Raw genomic sequence first — 22,929 nt, forward strand, 5'->3', positions numbered from 1 at the left:
TCAGCCTAGTAAGCTAGTAAGCTCCAGGGGAGACTCCGGGACTCGCCCAGAAAATGGCATTTCATTACATTCAATGCTGGTTTTATGCTCAAATGGCCAAAAATCAGACAAAAAACTAAATTCTTGTGAAGAATTCAGGCGTGGATAGTCATTGGGCACGAAGCACTGGTAAACTGAGGCGTGATTGCCGTGCCACCATGTGCTTGTTCGGCCATATGCGTATCAACAAACTCGTATCCCGATGCAAAGTTCGTATACCGATTAAAATTTTCCGAACAAATTGGGCTCCTAACCCGAAAAGTTCGTAAACAGGGACGTTCGTAACCCGAGATACCACTGTATTTGGGTTTAATTTGTACATTTCTAATAATTTGTGTGGCATTCAAGAACTGGATATTTCCTATTATTATTATATTTTAATGCTCTGGATTGTTGTTGACTGGGAAACTACTTCCTTTACTGTGTTTTTCTTTCCCAGGATTCTCTTGCAGCCATAGAAGAGGTGATGAACGGTGTATGTGCCAGTGTGTATCGACCTGTGGACTGTGTACTGAAAGCTCTTTTTACTTCTCCTTGTGAACTAGTAAGTGGTATAACTCTCATACTGGTGTAGATTATGTACATGTAATAATGTTTATGTACAGTATTTTAATGTCGTTACATTAATATTTTTAATTATTATTGTATATCTTTTAATAGTTATTGTAGATTTTAATAGTTATTATAGTCCCTGTGGCTTAGTAGTGAGTCACTCGCCTGGCGTTTCGCGAGAGCTTTGTCCTGGGTTCATATCCTGGCAGGGGAGGGTTTACTTGGTGCAAATCCTCTACTGTAGCCCCTGTTTAACCCAACATCAAAGTAGGTACCTGGTTGTTAACCCTTAAACTGTGCAACACATCAATAACTGTGGTGAGTAACTGTCACGGAATTGTGCACCACAGCTATTGATGTGTTTTAGTACCACGCAAGATTTAAAAGTCCGTGGCTACACAGGTTCACATCAGCTTCCTCAGGGCTCTTGTAAATAGATGACATTTTAATTAAAATAGTGGGCAATGTTCCCGGGTGTGAGGGACCTCAGTACTGAATGAGCAACCATGGCTGGCACACACAGCATGAGCTAAGAGCATTGTTGTTCAGCTTGTGACCACAGCATCGCCAAAAAATGTCAAAATATATGTAACTGGTATCATTTAGTGATGATAGTATTACAAAAGACCCCTGACTGTGATAAAAATGGCCAGGATTGTGATAATAGCAGGATTGTTGTGATAATTAGTGCTGTGTGGGAGGAGTATGCCCGAAACGCTTTCCGTAATAGTGGCTTTAGGCATTGTATGTACTAGCCCTATCTATAAATCCATCACTCTTTGTAAAATCTCTTGTATGTATGTACCTTACCTAAATAAACATTTGATTTGATTTGATTTGATTTGATTTGAGTAATGCTGAGGGAGGGAGGAGGCATTGTCTGTTAACTATGTGTGGCCACCTGTTATTATCTGCACTCACCATACCAGTTCAGTGGTTCTCTATGGTGACCATAAATGTAAATACTTGTATATAATGTGTAATAATGTATATAATGTGGGTCGCAGGTTGCAGCCTGTTGTCTCGACTTCGCGTTGCGGAGTTTGTGGCGGCCGCCTCCCGGGTCAGCCCTTTCTTTTTCTTCTCTTTGGCTATGAAGCTCCAGGGAGCCGTAGGGGCTCCCCACAGAAAACCAGCGTTGAATGTAAGGAAACGCCATTTTCTGGGTGAGCCCCGGAGGCTCCCTGGCAACCCTCCCTCCCACCGGTTGGCGGTTTTCTCGTGTTGGTTGAAGCTTAGCTTGTGAACTGATGCTAGGCAGCCGGCGTGGTAGGTCCGGGGCTCCCCGGAGCCGGTCGGCCGAGCGGACAGCACACTGGACTTGTGATCCTGTGGTCCCGGGTTCGATCCCAGATGCCGGCGAGAAACAATGGGCAGAGTTTCTTTCACCCTATGCCTCTGTTACCTAGCAGTAAAATAGGTAACCTGGGAGTTAGTCAGCTGTCACGGGCTGCTTCCTGGGGGTGGAGGCCTGGTCGAGGACCGGGCCGCGGGGACACTAAAGCCCTGAAATCATCTCAAGATAACCTCAAGATAACCCCCCCTCCCCCTTTCGGGGCGGGGAGGGCTGCGTGGACGATCGGCGCAGCAGTAAAGTGTGATGTTTGCTTGTTTCCTTGGGATTGTAGGGAGTTTCTACCTCTGTTCATTTTTTTGTTTTAGTTTTTACCATGTGGGGTTTGTTTTGTTATGCCTACCTTTCTGAGTGCAAACCCCGGATGATGGCAGATAAGGAAAACCCCAACCACAAGCGTTTTTTTTCAGGGCCATTGCTCCCTGAAACCTCTCTGAAGGGGCCAGGTTCTGGCGCTGGTTCCTGGTAGGTCTGAACTCCTTAGCTAATGTCCCGGTCTAATATAACATACATTAGCTTGATTAGCTCCAGGGAGCCTCCAGGGCTCACCCAGAAAATGGCGTTTCATTACATTCAACACTGATTTTTTGAAACGCGTGTGGGTCGACCGATCGTGGGGTTCCAGGTGGCACAGCCGACCCCACTTCAGTTTACCAGAGCTGCCCGCTTAGTGACAGTGATTCAGTGCTTGTTTGTCTCACTACAAATTTGTCAAGAGACATTTGTTTTTCCCCTTCGTTTTAACATTTGTCTTTAATGATGCATCACAGTGTCATTAAATAGGTTAAGGCAACGACTTACTGCAGCTTGATTTGGGCGAGTCGTTTCAGCAAAGGTTTGCAATTCTTCCCATGCTGCACACATTTTCTTGATTGTTGAGGAAGAGACATTCTGTACTCCTGTTTCTGCTCTATGGTCATCCTTACATGAGTTTTCATATGTTGAGCCTTACCACTGACTTTCCTGGGACTCATGGCATGATATATAATAATTACTTTAACGTTCAAAATGCAAAAAATCACCACAAACGCAGAATTTCTTATAGGCGCGATCGTCACTAAGCGGGCAGCTGTAGTAAACTGAGGCAGGTCGGTCCGCGTGACCGGGAAGCACGCGCTCGGTCGACCCGACTGTGTACCAACAAATATCGTTTGTCAAGTTGCATTTTTCGATGAAATTTACATCGTAACTCAAAATTATTGTAAGTCGGGGCAATCGTAAGTCGAGGTGCCACTATACTCATTTTACTGGTGAGTTAAACAGAGGCTACAGTTAAGGATTTGCGCCCAATAAATCCTCCCTGGCCAGGATACGAACCCATGACAAAGCGCTCGCGGAACGCCAGGCGAGTGTCTTACCACTACACCACAGAGACTGCTTCGTTGACATGGTTGTTGATTTGTGGAACCAATTACTGCGTAACGTAGTGGTGGTGGGGTTCCTTGATTGTTTCAAGTGTGGGTTGAACATGTATATAAGTGGGATTGGGTGGTTATAAATAGGAGCGTCCTCGAATAGGTCAATAGGCCTTCTGCAGTTACCTTCATTCTTATGTTTTTCTTACATACTGTGTATTTAAATTTAACTAATGTACATATGTTGAGTGTATTTAAATATTCACTAATTACATCAATTTATTTTTTTAAATGCAGATTGAGTACTGTAATATAAAGTTCTTGAAATATCAGTGATGAGAGAAAGTGTTATGCCTTAATGTGGCTCCTACCAACAGGAGACTACCATGGGTGTTGAGAGATGGGTGGGCAGTGTCCTGCTGCTACTTCGCACTCTTATAACCCACTCTTCCCTGGAGTTAGTGCTGGCACGGCTAGAAGAGCTTGGACTGAGCATGGACTATGTACATAATGATACACCAACAGACAGTGTTCACTCCGAAGTTTCCTTAGCACCAGATGCCTTACGCAGACAGATAACAGATTCCTCGACTACTTTCCGAGATCCTCTCAATGTCACTCAACCAGAAACACTTCCACAGGTTGCTATGGCTAGGTAATATATTATTTCTTTAAAACATTTTTTAATAAAAATAAGATTTCTGTGGGGAGCCCCTTCAGCTCCCTGGAGCTATCCAGTCTGATATGGATATATTAGACTTTGGCATCAAGGTGAATAGAGTTCTAGGCCTACCGGAGACCACGAGCCAGAACCTGGCCACCTCAGAGAGACACGAGGAGCAATGGCCTATAGCATTGCACATTTGCCTATGGAACATTCTGTGTCTGCCATCGACCGGATCAGGCATCCAGAAAGGTAAGCATCCGAAAACAAACCCCTATTCTGGTTGAAATTACTACTGAATGTCAAAGAGTGGACAGAAGTCCCCAAATGAAAATGATTAACGAGCATGACGTTGCTGCAACGTGCTAGGTTGATTGATGGCCCGGAAACCCCGTTTTGGTTCAGCAAAATGGGGTTCAGCTTCGAGACTGCCCCGTTTTGGTTATAGGTACCCGGACTTGGGGGTGTTGACTGCTTCGGCCTTGGTTCAGTCCATACCCTCCTCAGTTCTTTCCCCTGCTGTGGTGCATTCTGGTCCTTCCCTTCCCTTCCCCCCCTTGCTTCCAGCTCCGAAGTGGGTGAGGGCTTGAGGGTCGGGTTAGGGTTTAGCTGGTTTTGAGACTCGGGCAGTCTTTGGGATGCACTTTCCTGGGTGGCGACAGAGGCCTTTGAGTCGGTTTCTCCAGCCATGGCATCGGGGTCTGACCAGTGGGCCCCCATCATTCCTTCTTGTCTTTCTGGCTGCCTTGATTTTTTCTTGTGAGGCCGGGGCTTTGGAGGATGATTCGGCCCTGGGTCCTGCGGTAGGGGTTCCTGGGGCTGGGGAGGAGTTGACTTGGGGGACTTTGGGCCCGTTGGACCCCGCATGGGTTTTTCTACCCTCGGGGCAGTTACAACGAATAGGGTTTTCATCCCCCCCTTCATGTACGAGTTGGTTTTGGTGTCAGCCCCTTCCCAGGTTGGGTTCTGTGTCCCTACAGATCCATAGGTCACGTCCTTCCGGAGGTTTTTCGGCTTCCCGCATCCCGCTCCTGTGAGGTGCGGGAGGCCATTGCGGCTTATGCTTACGCCTATTCCTTCAGCCGAACAAGTCTATGTGGGTGGGGACGAGGACAGGTTGACTAGTTAAGCAGTTACCGGGATGATGTTATTAAACAAATAGTGAAACTTAAACCAAATAAATCCCTAGGGCCGGAGGAAGTGTTTGCCAGGGTGCTTAAAGAATGCAAAGAGGAGCTTTGCGAGACATTGTCTACCATATTTAGTAAGTCGCTAGAGTCAGGCAGAGTGCCAGAGTCGTGGAAGGTTGCTAATGAGGTACCAATTTTAAAGAAAGTTGATAGATGACTTGCATCAAACTGTCGGTCAATTAGCCTAATGTCTATTGTGGGAAAGTTATTGAATATATAATTGCAAATACCATTTGTCTTCATTTTGAAAAACATAAATTAATAAATGATTCACAACATGGTTTTACGAATGATCGTTCATATTTAACAAATTTTCTATCATTTTACTCCAGCATAGTTGAGGCAGTTGACAGTGGTAAGGTTTGTGATATTGTGTACCTTGACTTTAGCAAAGCTTTTGATATAGTGCCACATGAAAGACTGATTAAAATGATAAGAGGCTCATGGTATTGGGGGTACTATATTAATACTATCGCTCGCTTTGGACACCAATCACGTCCATTTTTTTTCTCACCATTTTGTGGGTGAGCCTCTGAGAATCCCTGGCAACCCTCCCTCCCACCGGTCAGCATATTTTTTGCGTGGCTAAAGCTTTGCTTCTGAACTGGAGTGCTATGCAGCCAGTGCAGTGCGGTCCGGGCCCCCTACTTCCCCCTCTCGGAGAGGGGAAGGGCTGCGCGGACGAGCGGTGCGGCAGTAGTGTGTTACGTTTGCTTGTTTCCTTTTTTTCTTGGAACTTGAAGTGAGTTCTACCTCTCTGTTCAGTTTTTGTTGTTAGTTTCTTACCATATGGGGTTTGTTTGTTATGCCTACCTTTCTGGGTGCTTAACCCAGGGAAAACCCCCAACCACAGGGGGGTTTTCCAGGGCCATTGCTCCCTGAAACCTCTCTGAAGGGGCCAGGTTCTGGCTCATGGTCCTTAGTAGGTCTGAACTCCATAGTTAATGTCCCGGTCTGATATAAAATACATTAGCCCGAATAAACTCCAGGAAGCCTCAGGGGCTCACTCAGAAAATGGCGTTTCATTGCATTCAGCGCTGGTTTATTGAAGCTGTTTACGCCGATCCTGCGGGATGCGGAGTCGCTGTTTTATGCCTCCCGGCTCGCGTGTCGGCAGGCGGTGCTGACTTCCTCCTTGGAATCTGCCTGGGCCCTGACTTTCAAAATGTTGTCTCCTTTTTGTCCTGTGCTGTTTGCTGATTCTGCAGTTGCGCAGTATTCACAGGCAGCCTTGGCTAGCTGTGGTACGATGTCTTACTTACTGGTTCTCTGGGAGTCCGGGGAAAGGGGGGACTTCCAGGAAAGGTCGTGCCAGGGCTCAAGGTTCCGCTCATGTGGGTAGGCCACTGGTGCCAGTTTTGGAGCCGGCGCCGCCTTCTGACCCGTCTTAGTCTGGTCGGCACGTTGTTTGATCTGTGCGAAGTTCAGGCTCTCATAAGAGACGTCGGCCCTTACGCGGTTTGTCCCATTGACGGGGTGATGGTGAGGAAACTTGATCTGTTCGCTCACACCTGGTTCCACAATTTGTGGGCCTTTTGATCGTTTCCAACGACCTGTGGTGGCGTTGGGTGGCCCCTCCTCCTTTTGGGGGGATTCGGGCCTTGTGGGTCAGGCCTCTTCTCCTGCACTCTGTCGGGTCATCTTGAAGTGGGTACACTTGGGCGTGGTCTGAACGACGACGTCTCTCAGATGTGTTTACTGTCTGTTCCCAGTCCCAAAACCGGACTGTACAGACCTGCGATTCATTCTGGACTTGTTTCGTCTGAACCCCTGAGTTTATTGCCCCGCCTTGCTCGTGATCCCCGGTAAGGTGCTTCAGTTTATTGCTCGTGATCCCCGGTAAGCCTAAGAACGCCATTCACACTGACTGGTAACGAAAGTCTAATATTAGCATATCAGCCTGGATAGCTCCGGGGAGCCTCCGGGTCTCGCCCAGAAAATGGTGTTTCATTAAATTCAACGTTGGCTTTTGGAATGATAACTGGTGAACAGTTTTATCTTGCATGGTAATGGTTGGAATTAGAGGGTATACATTAATTGTAAGTCAGAGGGGCTAAATATCCAAAAACAAAAGCTGGTAAGACTCTGCGGGGTGGATTGAATAACAGCGGAATTGCTACTGAATGAATATCTGTACAAAATGCTTGGAGACTAGGATAAGTTATATAATGCTAGGTAAGGATCATATGTTGAGCAGTGGTAGCAGTATTGATATAAAAACTGTCAATTAATTTACTTATTTAAAGCAGGCACACTGTGTAGAGGAGTCATCATGCTCATGATGAAGCAATAAACAAAGTGTAAGCTAAATAGGTAACAGTGCTGGTTTTAGAGAAAGATAATGTGCTTTTCAAAAATATGACAGAGGCAATGATACTGTAGCATATACCATATAAGGTCAGAAGATTCGAAGGTAAATTGTATTGGTTTTGAACAATTACATAGATGATTGTGGGAATTGTAGAGAGAGTATATAAGATAAGTAATATGAGCCAGAACAATTAAGAGAGCATTGTGAAAAACAAAAGTAGAGGAGTATATGTGGTAACATTTTGTTGAGAATTAATGTGTTGTGGACCACTATAGAGAGGCGTGGTAAGTTAGGGCAACTTGATGGTCAATCTGGTGTGGCATTAGAGGAGATAACAAACTCAACATTTTATAATTTACATTTTCAGATTTTTGCTTGAAGTAGTTCGTGTGAGTGTGAGCGAGATCAGAAGTGTGCGGCTATCTCTGCTAAACAGTGGACAACCACTAGAAGGTGGCAGTGGGCATCATTCTCCTGATATGCTGGTTCACCTCTCACATCACTTGTTGCTCACCCTCCTGCATCTCACACTCTCAGGTGGGGGCAATTACAAGTTATTCCTTCACCTCTGAATGGCTCCAGTCGCTGTCATCAATTACCTCCTGTGCTCCATATGCCACTTGTGAACTATTTGTTGTTGTGCACACCATGATGTAGGACTTTCAACTAGCTGAGCCCTTTAAGTGTTCAATTAAAGCCTCATCTTGTGAGTAGGGATCTAAGACCTGAGCAAATTTTCACCAACCTATGTCATTGCTGTTCGTTAAGTAAACCCAACCTGACAAAACCCAATCTGACCTAACCTAATCCATTAATTCGTCGATACATACTTTCATTTATTCATACTTATAAATGAATGAATGAAATGTATATATATGTATCAATAAGTAATGAAATTGCAAAAGGCCTGTTGACTCATACAAGGCAGCTGCTATTTATATTCACCTAAACTCATTTATATATATATATATATATATATATATATATATATATATATATATATATATTATATATATATAATATATATATATAATATATATATATATATATATATATATATATATATAATATATATATATATATAATATATATATATATAATATATATATATATAATATATATATATATATATATTTATTATATTATTATTTATTTATTTATTTATTTATTTATTTATTTATTTATTAATTTTGGTAGCAGTCTTTCCTGTAGACATATATTATTAAATATGACCGAAAAAGTAAGATTAATAATTGTAACACGAATTTTCTCTATCTTTCTTACATTTCTTTTCACTGTTGATGGTAATTCAAAGATCAATTCTCCAAAATTCATTTTTATTTCTAGTCTGATGCGACACTTGAGCGCGTTTCGTAAAACTTATTACATTTTCAAAGACTTTAGTTTACAAACACACAACTGAAACTGAATAGAGCTTTACACATCTTCGAGGTTTATATCTACATTTGGGTGAGGGGGATGAGGTGAAAAACGAACTTTCAACAATGGGTATTGAATGGGTATTAAATTCAAACACAAGACAGAACACGAAACAATGGGTATTGAATGGAAGTAATTGTAGAAAGCCTATTGGGCCATATTTCTTAATGCTTCTATATTGGAGCGGAGTCTTGAAGTGGGTAGAATATAGTTGTGCATTAATTGGCTGTTGATTGCTGGTGTTGACTTCTTGATGTGTAGTGCCTCGCAGACGTCCAGCCGTCTGCTATCGCTGTATCTATCGATGATTTCTGTGTTGTTTGTTAAGACTTCTCTGGTAATGGTCTGGTTGTGGGAAGCCAGCGACTAAACTATCTCCTACCCAAGGAAAAACAGGAGCAAGAATGATCCCAGCTGAACCCCCAAGGGCAGGTAATCACCGAGCAGCAACAGAACCACGCGGAGTTAGTTCCCGAACAGCTCAGGGAAGGTAACCCTGAAGCCGCAAGGGCAGTACTTACGAGGCACCTAGCAACTCTAGGTGCATGCAGCCCCAGTACTCGTGTTACTCCTGGCTCGCACGATACCAAAACTAAACAACACCGCACTGCAGCACTGCTCAAAGGATGGAGCCAGAGTCGATCAACCGTTCGCTCTCACAACAGCCTGTGAACTGAGGAGAGTTGCCGGCGTGTTGGGAAGTTTGGGTAACAAGTTTGAGCACAAAAGGGGCTGAGGCAACAGTCCACAGAGTTGCAACAAGTTTCCAATCGAAACTATTATATAGATAGAATAATTGATTTTGTCAAACCCAGAGTGATAAATTGCAGCCACCTGTTAAAGAGTGAATCAGGACCTACACACATCTATGGGCAAGCATGGGGAGCCTATAGTTGACAATCCTGCAATTGTGGCCTAAGACTTGTAGTAAATGTTGTTCAGGTTTGAGGGTTGAGCTAATTTCCTCAGCTGAAGGAAACGTTTTGAGGGTTAGTCAATCTCTATACCCATTAAACTGTGACTAGTGGCCCAAGGATGTTAAAAATTAGTCATACTGCAACTAGTGCTTGTCAGTGGTTTCACATCAGGGTTAAGTTAATGTTAATGGTACTGTATAAGAAAGTAACCCGAATCTAACATGCTTGCACGTATCACATTTCTTATTTTTTATTTTCCTCAGGCCAGTGGAGGGAGGTGATAACTTCTCTGAAGGACATTTGCAGTAGTGAAGTTGAATTAGCTGAAGAAATTAGCGAAGCTCTGCTCTTTGTATCAGGCTGGTACCCTTCCCTCACACTGCTCTGGTGTAAATTACTGACTTGTCTTGACCTCACATCCCAAAACCTGTGGACACGTGTGCTCAGGACATGCCAGAGAAAGTCGGTCACCAGTGTCAGGTAGGTTCCCCTTGTATACATTCTTACACATAAATCCTCTGTGTGTATCTGTCTGTCTGTCTGTGTGGCTTCTGTCTTCCTTTACCATACAGCTAATAGTTATATTTAGTAAGCTCTAACTGTAAACTTCTCGGGTAATGTTTTTAATGCATTTTTGTTTTTTATCAGCCTTCAGTTATGTGCCGTTACAGTAGGCTCTTAAATTTTATTTAAAAAATAATTAATGAGCTCCATAAACATGGTGAGTTAAGAGGATTTATTAATAGATATTATGTTTAATGGTCTTCATTTAAATAGGCTGCTGATTGCAGAAAATTTTCAACAATGCAAACACTTGACATCTTGCGCATGGAAATCAAAAGATCATGATTAATCTGAGTAAATATTGAAGCCGTACAATGGAATAGAACCTACGACCCAGAACTAGCAAACACACTCTGCCGACTGGACCATAATCAGCTTACGGCCTTAATGTTTATTCATCTATAATCTTTTTCCCTTCATATCTTGTTATTCTCCATTACAATCCCCAAGTGTATACTTTTTATTATTTTTGCTTTGACGTCTTATTTAGTCCTGCTACGACAGTAATATTGTGCAGAGGGAGCTACTGGAGAAATTAATTCATGAGAAATCAAAGCCATTCCAAGCTCTCAATGTGCATTATTACGATGTTGTCGTTGTCGGTTGCCCGTCCCTTACGGAGAAACCAACCCAAAACCCGTAGAGTGCTTATATTTAGATCAGGAGATCACCCTGTATGCTTCCTACTCCACTCTACAGCTCTTCCAGGCTGCTGCACCATGAAGTTTTCCTTGGACTCCAGTGTTACTCCACCACTGATTCCACAGAAGCATGTGAAAATTCACGTCACTGTTCCTCTTCACACAGTTTGAGGTCCAATTCCTCACTATGGGGCTTGCTCTTCCAGATGGTACAACATTCTCTCCTACAGCCTTGAAGTTCCACTCATTAACCTCTTCTCTGGCCTCAAAGTACTCTCATCAACTCCTTCCTCAGACAAACCTGCAACCCATTGATACGCTAATAAAAATGTTCCTCTACAAACATATAACTGAAATGAAGTACACACAATAAGTGTTTCACCCGACATCTCCCTGCTTCCTGAACGCCATAAGGAGACTCCCCCGTTCGGACAAATCCAAGCTCCGCCTCACCCAGACGGCCCTCGAGGCAGCTACCGCCGCCAGGAGCTAGGCTCCCTCAGTCACCCACGAGCGCTCGGAGGGGGCGGACGTCGCTGTCTCCTCCAGCTGGTCATCTCCTCTTCACTCCCTTATTTCAGCTCACTGCCTTACTAAAATTTGCCTAACATATCAATAAACACTTGCTACGGCCGCTGGGCACATGACCAACTACAAGTAATCACCGTTAACTGTTTAACCCTTGTGTGGCTCCGGGCTATTTAGTATTTGTCACCCACAGGCGCATAACAAAAAAAAAAAAAAAAATCTTAACCTGTTAATTTGTGTTCTCTGATCATGGGGAAAATAATAAAAAAATCGTAAGTGGCATATATTGCCCGCTATAGGGCGGGGAAGTCTGGCAAAAAACAGGCGCTGACTCAGCGTGCGTCCCAGACGGTCTGTTGCTCCCAGCTGTCAGGCCGGAGTTGCCACAAAGAGATAATTACTTAATTATTTCAATGTCTCTGATTGATTTTTCGTAGTGCTTTTGCTGTAATATTTTTCAATAGTGTGTAGTGTGATATATTTCTATAATAAAATGAGTGAATCATCGTTCTACTCAAAAATATGGTGTGTATACTGTTGTTTCAATTAATATGTTCATAAAGCAGTGAACACATACTTTGTCGGTTATTACACTATATACACAGGTTATATATAAGTATCTGCATGTTTTGTTCACCATAACGAACCACTAAGTTGCTATTATGAGTCAAAAAGTAACGAGGAGTGACTGCCACTCACTCCCTCAACACCTCACTCGCCCACATTCTCCTCCCACCATACTGTTTTTGCTTTTATTCACTATATACAGACATTATATATATAGTATCTACATTCGTGTTCACCATAACGAACCACTAAGTTGGTATGCTGAATGGCAGTGGCAGTGGCAGCCCACCACTGGCTGCCACTCCCTCCCTCCCTCACCTCACCTGACTTGCCACCATTCTCCTCCCACCATACTGTTTTTGCTTTTATATTCAGATGTTATATATAAGTATTTACATGTTTTGTTCACCATAACTGTACATCTAAGCTTGTATGGTGAGTAAAGGCACAAAGACATAGCTACACAGTCAGCTGGTGGCGGCCGCCCTCAAGGCCAGACGCACTAATATTTCTCCTCCAACAATACTGTTTGTGGTGTTATTACTCTATATACACACATTATATATAAATATCTACCTGTTTTATTCACCATACATGTACAAGTAAACTGGTATGGTGCCCAAAGACCATAGTGATCACCAGTAAACAACATAAGTCGTGCAGACGACGCCCTCCCTTACCAAAATGGTGGCTCCCAACCTAGTCCTATTGCTGTTATTACACTCTATACACACATTATATATAAGTATCTACATTTGTGTTCACCATAGCGAACCACTTAGCTGGTATGGTGAGTGCAGTCAATAAAAGGTGGCCACACACAGTCGGAACACGACGCCACCGCCCTCCGTCCCACAGCATTACTCCTCCCTCCATGGAGCACAGTGCTAAATATCACCACAATCCTGCTATTATCAGAACCCTGGTCAGTTTTATCACAGTCAAGGGGGCTCTTGTAATAATATCATTGCTAAATAATAGCAAGAACATGTGTATTATGTCATTTTTAGGCAATGCTGTGGTCACAAGCTGAACAGCAGTGCTGTGACCTCATGCTGCGTGCGTCAGGCTAGGTTGCTCACTTGATACTGAGGCCCTCACACCCGGGAATTTGGCACACGATTTTTGTTAAAAAATGGCATCTGTTTACAAGAGCCCGAATGAAGGTGTGGTGAACCCCGTGTATCCGCGGGCCATTTAAATCTTGCGCTGTAATCCAAAGCATCATATGATGCCGAGCGCAATTTACTGTAAGTCACTCAAAGCATCATATGATGTCTTGCGCAACTAAAGGGTTAATCTGGCTGAGATCTGTTCAGTTACTACACGTATGAAATTAAAATGGCCTCGAGTGCAGTGTACTTGAGTTGAAGTGGAAATCATTGCATAGTTTTAATTGTGAGATTCATAAAACACTGACATACAAAGAGCGTGGACAAATGCCATGATACATTTCTTAAATTTAGTGAAGAGAGTTGGAAAAGTAGCTTTGTAAGTATGTTAATAGTTTATATCTAGAGTAAAGAAAACAAATGCATGTAATTGTTCAATTTTTTCTTCCTCATAATACTCTGATGGAATGCTGCTAAACCTGATGCTTACAAGTTCTGTGTTTCATCTGAAGCATCTTACTAACTTGGTTAACAAATGGATTAATAACTGTATTTGTGATTCCTCCGTCCTCTTTATTCCTCTACCATTTTAAAGGCAACCTAATTTTCCTTTATAACATGTAACTAATTAGATACTTCACATTCTAGCTATTTTAACATAGGGATGATAAGCATCTACTTTCATGTTGTAAATAGAAAATACCTGCTGATATGTGTTACTGCCAACTACTGTAATATGTGAGTTTAACAGAAGTTGTAAGTAACACTGTAGGAGTTTGAAATTTCAAAAGTTCCTGTAATAAAAGGAAGTGTTCAAAATTCTTTGCCACTAAATTTCAAAATCAACAAAATAGTGTAAATAGTTCACTTAGAAACAAGGAGATTCTTGCCTTTCGATAAAATTTTAGTTGGTAGTGATATTGTATGACAAGTAGGCTGATAAATAAAACCCCAAAGGAATTTTTTGCAGCAGTTCTATTGTGAGTGAAGCGAGTGGACCATCCAGCTGCTTGTCTTTAGAATTCTTAAGAAGATGTGGACTTCTTGTGTTCTCAGAATTTGTGGTAAGTTGCAGTTTGTTGTTTCCTGTGGGGAGCTCCAGAGGATCCGTGAAACTATACGAACTGATATGTGCTATATTAGTTTTGGGTCATCAGTCACAGGAGTCCTTATGCCTACCAGGGACACAAGCCAGAACCTGGCACCTTCAGAGAGGTGCAGGGAGCAATGGTCTATGAGCACTTTACTTTTAAAGTACAGTATGTCATAATTGCCATCGACTGGGGAAGGATACAGAAAGGTAGGCGAATCAAAAGCAGACCACTGTCTTGGTAACCTGTGCAATCTACATCTGAAAAGATCAAAATAATTCCCCTAGAAAGAAACCCATCAAGCAACACTTCATGCAACTAGCACTCCTGCTCGTTAGTGTTAACCCCCCGCCTATAGGGGGAATGTATCTTGAAGTTATCTTAAGATGATTTGGGAGCTTAGCGTCCCCGCAGCCCGGTCCTCGACCAGGCCTTCTTTTTATTACATCCCCCCCAGGAAGCAGCCTGTAGCAGCTGTCTAACTCCCAGGTACCTATTTACTGCTAGGTACCAGGGGCATCAGGGTGAAAGAAGCATTTTACAATCCCTCCTTTTACTTATCTTTGGGTAGTTGGCTTCAGGGAGCCGACGAGGCTCTCCACAGAAAACCAGCGTTGAATGTAATGAAATGCCATTTTCTGGGTGAACCCTATGGATGGGGGGGGTAACACTAACGAGCGGGAGTACTAGTTGTATGAAGTGTTGCTTGTTGGCTTTCTCTCTTGGGGGAGTTATTTTTATCTTTAAGGATGTAGATTGCACGAGGTTAATCCACTGACAACAGACAGTGGCCTGTTTTGATTCGCCTACCTTTCTGGGTCCTTTCCCGGTCGATGGCAATTATGACATAAAGTACTTAAATGTTGTTACGGTAATCTCCTGCTTAGGCAGAAGATCCTGCCTATTCACTTTACTGCCTATTCACCAATGTATCTGCTTGCTCCAATATAAGGAATCAATCAGTCAATGACAACAAAAATATGTGCTCAGACACCTCCGTGTTTAGACAGATGCCCCCCCCCCCCCACCGATCGACCAGTTATTAACTGGTTGTTTAATACTGCCAGCCGATAGTTAACTGCAACATCAGCGCCATCTACACTAGGCCTGGCCAGCATATATAAGCAGCTCACCTACGACCAGTCCTCAGAATACATTTCATGCTCTCAAGCAGTAACATATACTGTAGCCTTCCCAGGAAATAGTAGATGCGTACAGCTTTTGTATATTGCATTGTTTTGCACCTCTGTTTTGCCAGTAACGTAACTGCCACATGTTTATATTTCTTATATATTTTATGTTGTGTTCTCGCCAAGTTGATGAGAGGCTTTGTTTTGCTTGTTATTAAAGTCATTTTGTTGTATTAAATATTTTAAGTGTTTTTTCTCTTTCTTTTACCTGCAGCTCTCACAGTGTAGAGGTCAGCAGCAGTCTTATTTACTTTAGTTTACTTTTTTTTTTATTTAATGTGATTGGCACAACACCAGCCAGAATAGCCTCTGCTCTATTTTCAGATTAACGTCACATTGTCAAGTGCTCATAAGCCATTGCTCCCTGTGCCTCTCTGAGGGGACCAGGTTCTGGCTCTTGGTCCTCGGTAGGCATAAGGACTCCTGTGACTGATGACCCCAAACTAATATAGCACATATCAGTTTGGATAGCTTCAGGAATCCTCTGGGGCTTTCTCAGTAGTGTCTCGGTGTCTCGGGTACTTGAGGGTGGAGGCAGGGGGGGGTGTCTGCTCCTGACACAGGCTTCTCAGCACATATTATAGTTGTTGTTTATAGTTGCCATATCTTATACTTGAGTATGAAGATATGTTGTTGAATAGGTGGTAAAGGAATAGGCACAATCTCTTTGCCTAAGCAAGAGATTTCCATAACAAGTTAATTATCAACTTTGTTTCTCTACTTTGCTGTCAGCACTTCAACAGTACTCTGCTGTGCTCTGTTCAGCCGTAACAGTCAGAAGTGGAGTTTGTCGGGTAGAGCATTATTCTTCCTTAATGAGTACCTAAAGCTGTACCTGTGGGAGTTTAGAGTTTTATCACTGTATTTGGATAATTAGTATATGTAAACTCTTAGTTCATGGATGTAATGGAAACTATTTTCCCCCCCCCCCCCAACAGGTACGGCACATGCAGGAAGGGGAGTGGTTAACCTGGCTCGTTGTGCAGCACATTAGTGATGTGGTTATCCTCCATACGGAGCCACCAATTCATACGCTCATCCAGTCCATCCACGGATCACCAGCAGCCTCTGCACTCCTCATTCAAGCCATCCATGCTCGGTGTGAATATGTCCAAAAGGTAGAAGACTGTAGTTCAATTATTAGAAAGTGGATAGATGTAATTTTCCTACTGCCAAAAGATTTTGTTTCAAGGAGGTGTAGGACAGTTTAGTTTATGTTGTTTGTGTATTCAGACTATGGATGACTTGGTTAGATACAGTACCAGCAAGCTCTGAGTACAGGTGAGCCTCGCTAAATAAATCACAGGTTTCCAAAAAGTGTTCAGTAATACAAATTTTGTAAATGACAACCATTTTCCAATTGACTGCAATATATACTGCTTGAAATATACAAAGTATTGCACATTCTCAGTTCAAGATATTTTTAAGAATGTATGGGGAAATTGTGTTGTATGACTGGTGGGAGATTGTATTGACTGACTGGTGGGAGTGGGGGATTGAATCCGAGATGATGACGGGCATCTTTCTCATCATTTATTACCTTTCTGTGGGGAGCCTCATCGGCTTCCTGGAGCTATTAGTTACTGATTAGTTATACTGTATTAATCTGGGGCTTCAGTTGATTGTTGATTGGAGTTCTGCCTATCCGGGACCACGAGCCACAACCTGGCCCCCTCAGAAAAGCACAGGGGGGCAATGGCCCAACAAAACCCCACATTTTTGGGGGAGTATTCCATTCGGGGAGGGGGGGTGCCCCTAGACCCCTTGGCCGGCAGCCCACTCCCTAGTTCAGAGACAGTTAGTGAAAACGAAACCGTCGACCGGAGGGAGGGAGGGTGCCAGGGAGCCTCCGGGGCTCGCCCAGTAAATGGCGTTTCATTACATACAACCCTGTTTTTTGTGGGGAGCACAGTCGACTTCCTGGAGCTACAAACCCAAAAATAAGTAAAAGAGGGACTTACCCCTTGAGGCGGCAGCTCCGCTTACCTCAACTCGAAGATGAGACAATTAGCTGCAACCGATGGCCCAAGACCACACAAGAAAGATGTGGACCCAGAACATTCACCAAATAACGGACGGCCAGGACCCTGTTCGACCTCCAAAACCCCCGTACCCAAATCTCAGCCCAGGACATGTTCCCAAACACAGCGGCCAGAACAGCATACTTACGAACATCATGGGCACGAGAATAGACAGGGGACAACCAGAGAGACACAAGCCCTGGAACAGAGAGCGAGTGAAATCGGATCAACCCAAAGCACGTCCCCGGACACAGAAGCCGAGGCCCAAAGGTAATGGTGAAGAGCCGCAATTGGACACAACTCATGTTGCACTCCCGGTCAAACCAACCAAGCTTCAGTGACTCACGGACCCCTCCAGAAGCCTGCTTATCATTCTTCGCCATAAAAGGAAGAGACGGCTGCAACCGTGGACTTGTTTGGTCCACCAGGACCAAACAAGCAGAAACCCCTGCGCCAGAGGAGAGCATGAAGCTTACCAACCCGACCCCCAGAGGCTAAAGCCAACAGAAACAAAGACTTCTGAAAGCATTCTTTGACCGAAGGGACCACCACAAACTGAGGAGAAGACAGAAAGGAGAGCACCCGGTCCAAGGACCAGAATGGCTCTGGCGGCGCATGAGCAGGCCAGAGGTGAAACAAAGTATGAGAAAGCTTACGAAATGAGGCAGAAGTGACATCCATCCCAAACACAAGCTGGAGTAGTTCCACCAGTGCCACACGATAAGAGGCGACAGTATTTGGCATAAGATGGCGGTCCTGAAAAAGCCAAGAAAGAAAGGACAAAACAACCTGAATAGGAACAGAAGGCAACTTACAAAGAGAGAGGAAATGGCGAAAGGAATGCCAAGGGACTTCATACTGTTGCCGAGACGAAGACCACAGGTGGGACACCATTAATGAAGTCACCTGATCATGGTGATACACACACGTCAAAAAGACCAGACGGGAAGAGTAGAGGAGTAGATCGAACCAGCAAGGTACCTGACTAGCTCGATCTGCTGGAAGAGGTGGAGTTGCAGAAAATGCGCCAGATTTGGACATCGAGCAAGCAGCGACTGAAACCAAGGCTGGTCCAGCCACCATGGGTGCCACAAGGAGAACTCTCCCGTGATAAGATTCCAAGTGAGCCAGAACCCGAAGGAGTTCTGGTAACCCCACCTCTACCAGTCCTGCCGAAAAAGCATCTACCGAGACGGCCCTGCAGTCGGGAAAGGGGGCCACATACACTTGGAGATGCCTCAACCATGCCAATGTGGAGAGGTCCACATCTGAGGGCTCGAACGTCCGGCAAAGACAATTGAAAAAGGCGGTGTCGATCGTCCATTCGGTGGACAGAGGAATGAATCAAGACAGACCATCCACCAGGACGTTGGACACTCCCCGGACGTGAACTGCATAGTGCTAATCCCCGAGAAACCAGCAGACAAGCTATTCGAAGTGACCAGCCCCAAAGAGCCAAGGACTAAAGAGACCCCCTGCAGTACAGGGGGTCTCTTTCTCTATTCTATGCAGAATAGAATACAGTACTCCCAAAAAGAGTGGGGTTTCCTTGGGCCATTGCTCCCTGCGCCTCTCTAAGGGGGGACCAGGTTCTGGCTCGTGGTCCCCGTTAGGCAGAACTCCAGTCAACGAAGCCCCTGACTAGCTAATATCAATCCGATAATCAAGGGAGCCTCCGGGGCTCACCCAGAAAATGGCGTTTCATTACATTCAACGCTTGTTATTTTCCCAATTATGAGTAGATCCGATAGGTAAATAATACGGGAAATGAACTTTAGATATATTAAAAATGATATTCATCTATTTACCTAAAGGAACTTGAAGAAAATAAGAAATTTGTGTTGCAATCTAATCATATTTAATATTAAATATAGTCTTTCTTTCAGGCAGAGTATGGTGGGCACATAATTTCACTGGTATCAGGAGTTCACATTTCACAGTCTGGTGCTCTGATAACCTTCATAGTTGAACGATTACTAGCATTGCCGTACTTGGTAGTGACTCGGGCTGCGTGTGCATTGGCGACTCAGCGTCTGCACCTCCTGCTGGCTGTGCCTCCAGGACAGGTTCTCATTCAGCTCCCATTAGAAGATCTTACCAAAATTTCTAGTTACATGAAGGAAAATAACCTTGATAAGCGGTACGTTATGTAGCAAGGATGAATATTTGTGTTCCATTAATAACAAATATTTGCCCCTTCAAAACTATATTTATATTTAATACCTATATTTTATTATTATTAGTATTATAATATTGTTAGTTTTATAAATATTAATACTAATATTAATTATCATATTTATATAATAATAAAACTATATTTCTAATACATTTACAATATACAAATACTTGTACACTATTTACAGGACACATTTGTTCATTCCAGTGGTAAAGTTGACTTGTTCAGAGGTACAGTACAGTGGGGCCTCGCTTTATGAATTTAATCCGTTCCCAGAGACGGGTCGTAAGTCGAAAATTTGTCAGTCAAAACGAATTTTCTCATAAGAAATAATGTAATTTTAATTAATCCATTCCACACCCCCAAATGTATTAACTTAAAAATACACTTTATACCGAATAACACTATAATACAGTATGTATATCTTGCCTTGAATGAGGACTCTTGTTGGCATAAGGAAGACGGAGAGGAGGAGGAGAGGCAAATCATAACATAGAACGAAAATGCAATGTAAAGGATCTGGGTGTACTCATGCTGGAAGACCTTACCTCTTCTCTACCTTAAGAAGATGTGTTCTTTAAAGAACACATCTTCAATAAAGTAGCAATTACAACTGCAAATAAAGTAGCCGTTACAACTGCAAGAAAAATGACAGGTTGGATAACAAGAACTTTTCACACTAGAGATGCTATACCGATGTGCTCTCTAGAGTGGAGTACTGCTGCACAATGACAGCCCCTTTCAAAGCTGGAGAAATTGCTGATCTGGAGAGCGTGCAGAGATCCTTTACTGCTAGAATCCACTCAGTAAGACATCTAAACTATTGGGACCGACTAAAGAGCCTAAATCTGTACTCCCTTAAGTACAGGCAGGAGAGATACATAATAATTTACACATGGAAAATAATTGAGGGGCTGGTCCCAAACCTGCACACATAAATAACATCACATGAGACCAGAAGACATGGCAGGATGTTCAGAATACCCCCGTTGAAAAGCAGAGGTGCAACAGGTACTCTGAGAGAGAACTCTATCAACATCAGAGGCCCGAGACTGTTCAACACGCTTCCATTACACATAAGGGACATAACTGGCAGACCCCTCACAGTGTTCAAGAGAGAACTGGATAAGCACCTCCAAAGGATACCTGATCAACCAGGCTGTGACTCATACGTTAGGCTGTGAGCAGCTGCGTCTAACAGCCTGGTTGATCAGTCCAGCAACCAGGAGGTCTGGTCGACGACCGGGTCACGGGGACGCTAAGCCTCGGAAGCACCTCAAGGTAACCTCAAGGTATCCTCACATGTGTTTTCTTAGGTTGAACCTTACCACTGACTTTCTTGGGTAAGGTTTCTCTGACTTTTATATACTTTCTTATATATCACACCCATGGTGTGATATATAATAGTTACATTTATGTTCAAAAAACAAAAAGCACAAAAATAATTTAATTTGTCAAACATATTCGTTGATTGTCATATAAAAAGCGCGATTGTCACTAAGCGCTCGACTCTGGTAAATTGAGGCGGGGTCGGCTGGGCCAACAGGAACACGCATGCAGTCGACCCAAACGTGTATGAACAAAGGTCGTTAGGGGACGACGCGGTCGTAAGTTCAGTCCCATTTTCCAACGAAACATACGTCGTAACTCAAAAAATTTGTATGATTGTGATCGTAAGTTGGGGTGTCACTGTATCTATATTTGGTTTTGATTTTCAGCTGAATTTATCATATCCATGACAACTGATAAGAAATACAATACCTCGACAAAATAGGGAGCTAAATCTGTCCTGTTTTCCTTCATTATGTAACTGGAAGTCTCTCTCACACTATTGGTTACTTTACTGACCACAGAAAATTGGGTGTGGAATGAAATTGAAACATCCTTTATGAGGGTAACAAACCGCAACGCTGCCCTGTGGCCACGCCAGGAAACCGGCAAATGAATATGGCCATCAGAACAGAGGGCTGTGACCGACGCAAAAGATATGAAAACACGCCAGCAAAAGTGGGAAGCAAGCAGACTGGATGGGCGAAAAACTCCGCCCAGAAGCAGAAAACCCAGGCAGGAGTAAACCACCCCAGAACTACTAGCAGGCATCCCCCACAGCCCCGGGAACCAGCAATAGAGGCCCCGGGGCAGAGCCGTCCTCCAAGCCCTCCGCCCTTAAAGAAAAGGAAGAGTCCATGGGAAAGGCAGCAAGAAAGGGCCGCTGGTAAGACCCAGAAGCCTTGGCAGGAGGAACAGGCTCGAAAACCTCTGTCCCCAACCCGAATGGGGCAGCACTCAAAACCCCCCGAGTCTTGGCCTCAACTAAACCCCGCCCCGACCCCGAAACCCACAGACGGTCCGGAGCCGGGAACAGGGAGGGAAAGGGGTGAACAGCACCTAACCAAAACGGGGCGGTCTCAGGGCATCCGAGTGGGAAACCAACCTAGCGTGTTGCAGTAACCTAACCTAGCCTGCAACACGGATGCCGCCTGTACTCTGAACAGTAATAACATCAGGAGAGTACTGGAGAACAAGCAGAGAATCTATCTCGCAAGACTCCAGGTCAAGGTGTCAGTGACCCAGCAGGCAGCATGACAGAGGTAAAAATGGCGACTGTCACCCGGAGACAAGGGCACAGCAACCAACGATCCCGTACAAGACGGGTTGGAACCCAGAAGACACATAGAATGGTCCACCGAGCCTCGACAGGGGTTTCCAGGGCCCGTAGGGGTAACAACTACGGGAAACACGGGCAAGGTGTTGCTAATCGGTTAAACACCCAAAAATAACAAGGGGGTAGAGTATAACACTGAAAACCCCTGCGACGTGTACAATCATGGGGGCCTAGCAGAGGGCTGCCAAACACTACCAGTGGAACTATAGCCACACTAGGCAGACCTTCACTAGGCAAATGAAAATAAAAACAAAAGAAAACCCTGCAAAAGTACACCCTCTCTAGAGGCAACAGGAACAGGTCGCCGCTTAGGTGGCAGGTCGTGCAACACCTTGCTGCCCTAACCAGCACAATACCAGTCCCTACCCAGGGCCAAACAAGGGCCACAAGCCCCAGCTGGCCCCAAGGGTGAGGCAAATGCCGAGCAGCAAGAACCTCTACGGGAATGGTTCCCGAACGCCCCAGGGAAGATAACCCTGTAACGCAAGGGCTGTACTCACAGGGCGCTTAGGGAAGTCAGCCACTAAGCGCATGCAGCCCTGGCACTGATGA

The 22,929-nt window shown here is 44.1% G+C and overlaps 1 protein-coding gene across 1 annotated transcript in view; it reads left to right on the forward strand.

Moving 5' to 3' along the window:
• Nucleotides 1–22,929, forward strand: part of htt (huntingtin) — a 154,737-nt gene that overhangs the window by 90,376 nt on the left and 41,432 nt on the right. The window contains 7 exon segments of the mRNA XM_045751464.2: nt 479–583; nt 3,678–3,955; nt 7,833–8,002; nt 10,086–10,302; nt 14,205–14,298; nt 16,454–16,633; nt 19,423–19,676. Coding sequence (XP_045607420.2) covers nt 479–583; nt 3,678–3,955; nt 7,833–8,002; nt 10,086–10,302; nt 14,205–14,298; nt 16,454–16,633; nt 19,423–19,676 — 1,298 coding nt within the window.

This window comes from Procambarus clarkii, chromosome 23, assembly GCF_040958095.1.
Source record: "Procambarus clarkii isolate CNS0578487 chromosome 23, FALCON_Pclarkii_2.0, whole genome shotgun sequence".
NCBI lineage: Eukaryota > Metazoa > Arthropoda > Malacostraca > Decapoda > Cambaridae > Procambarus > Procambarus clarkii.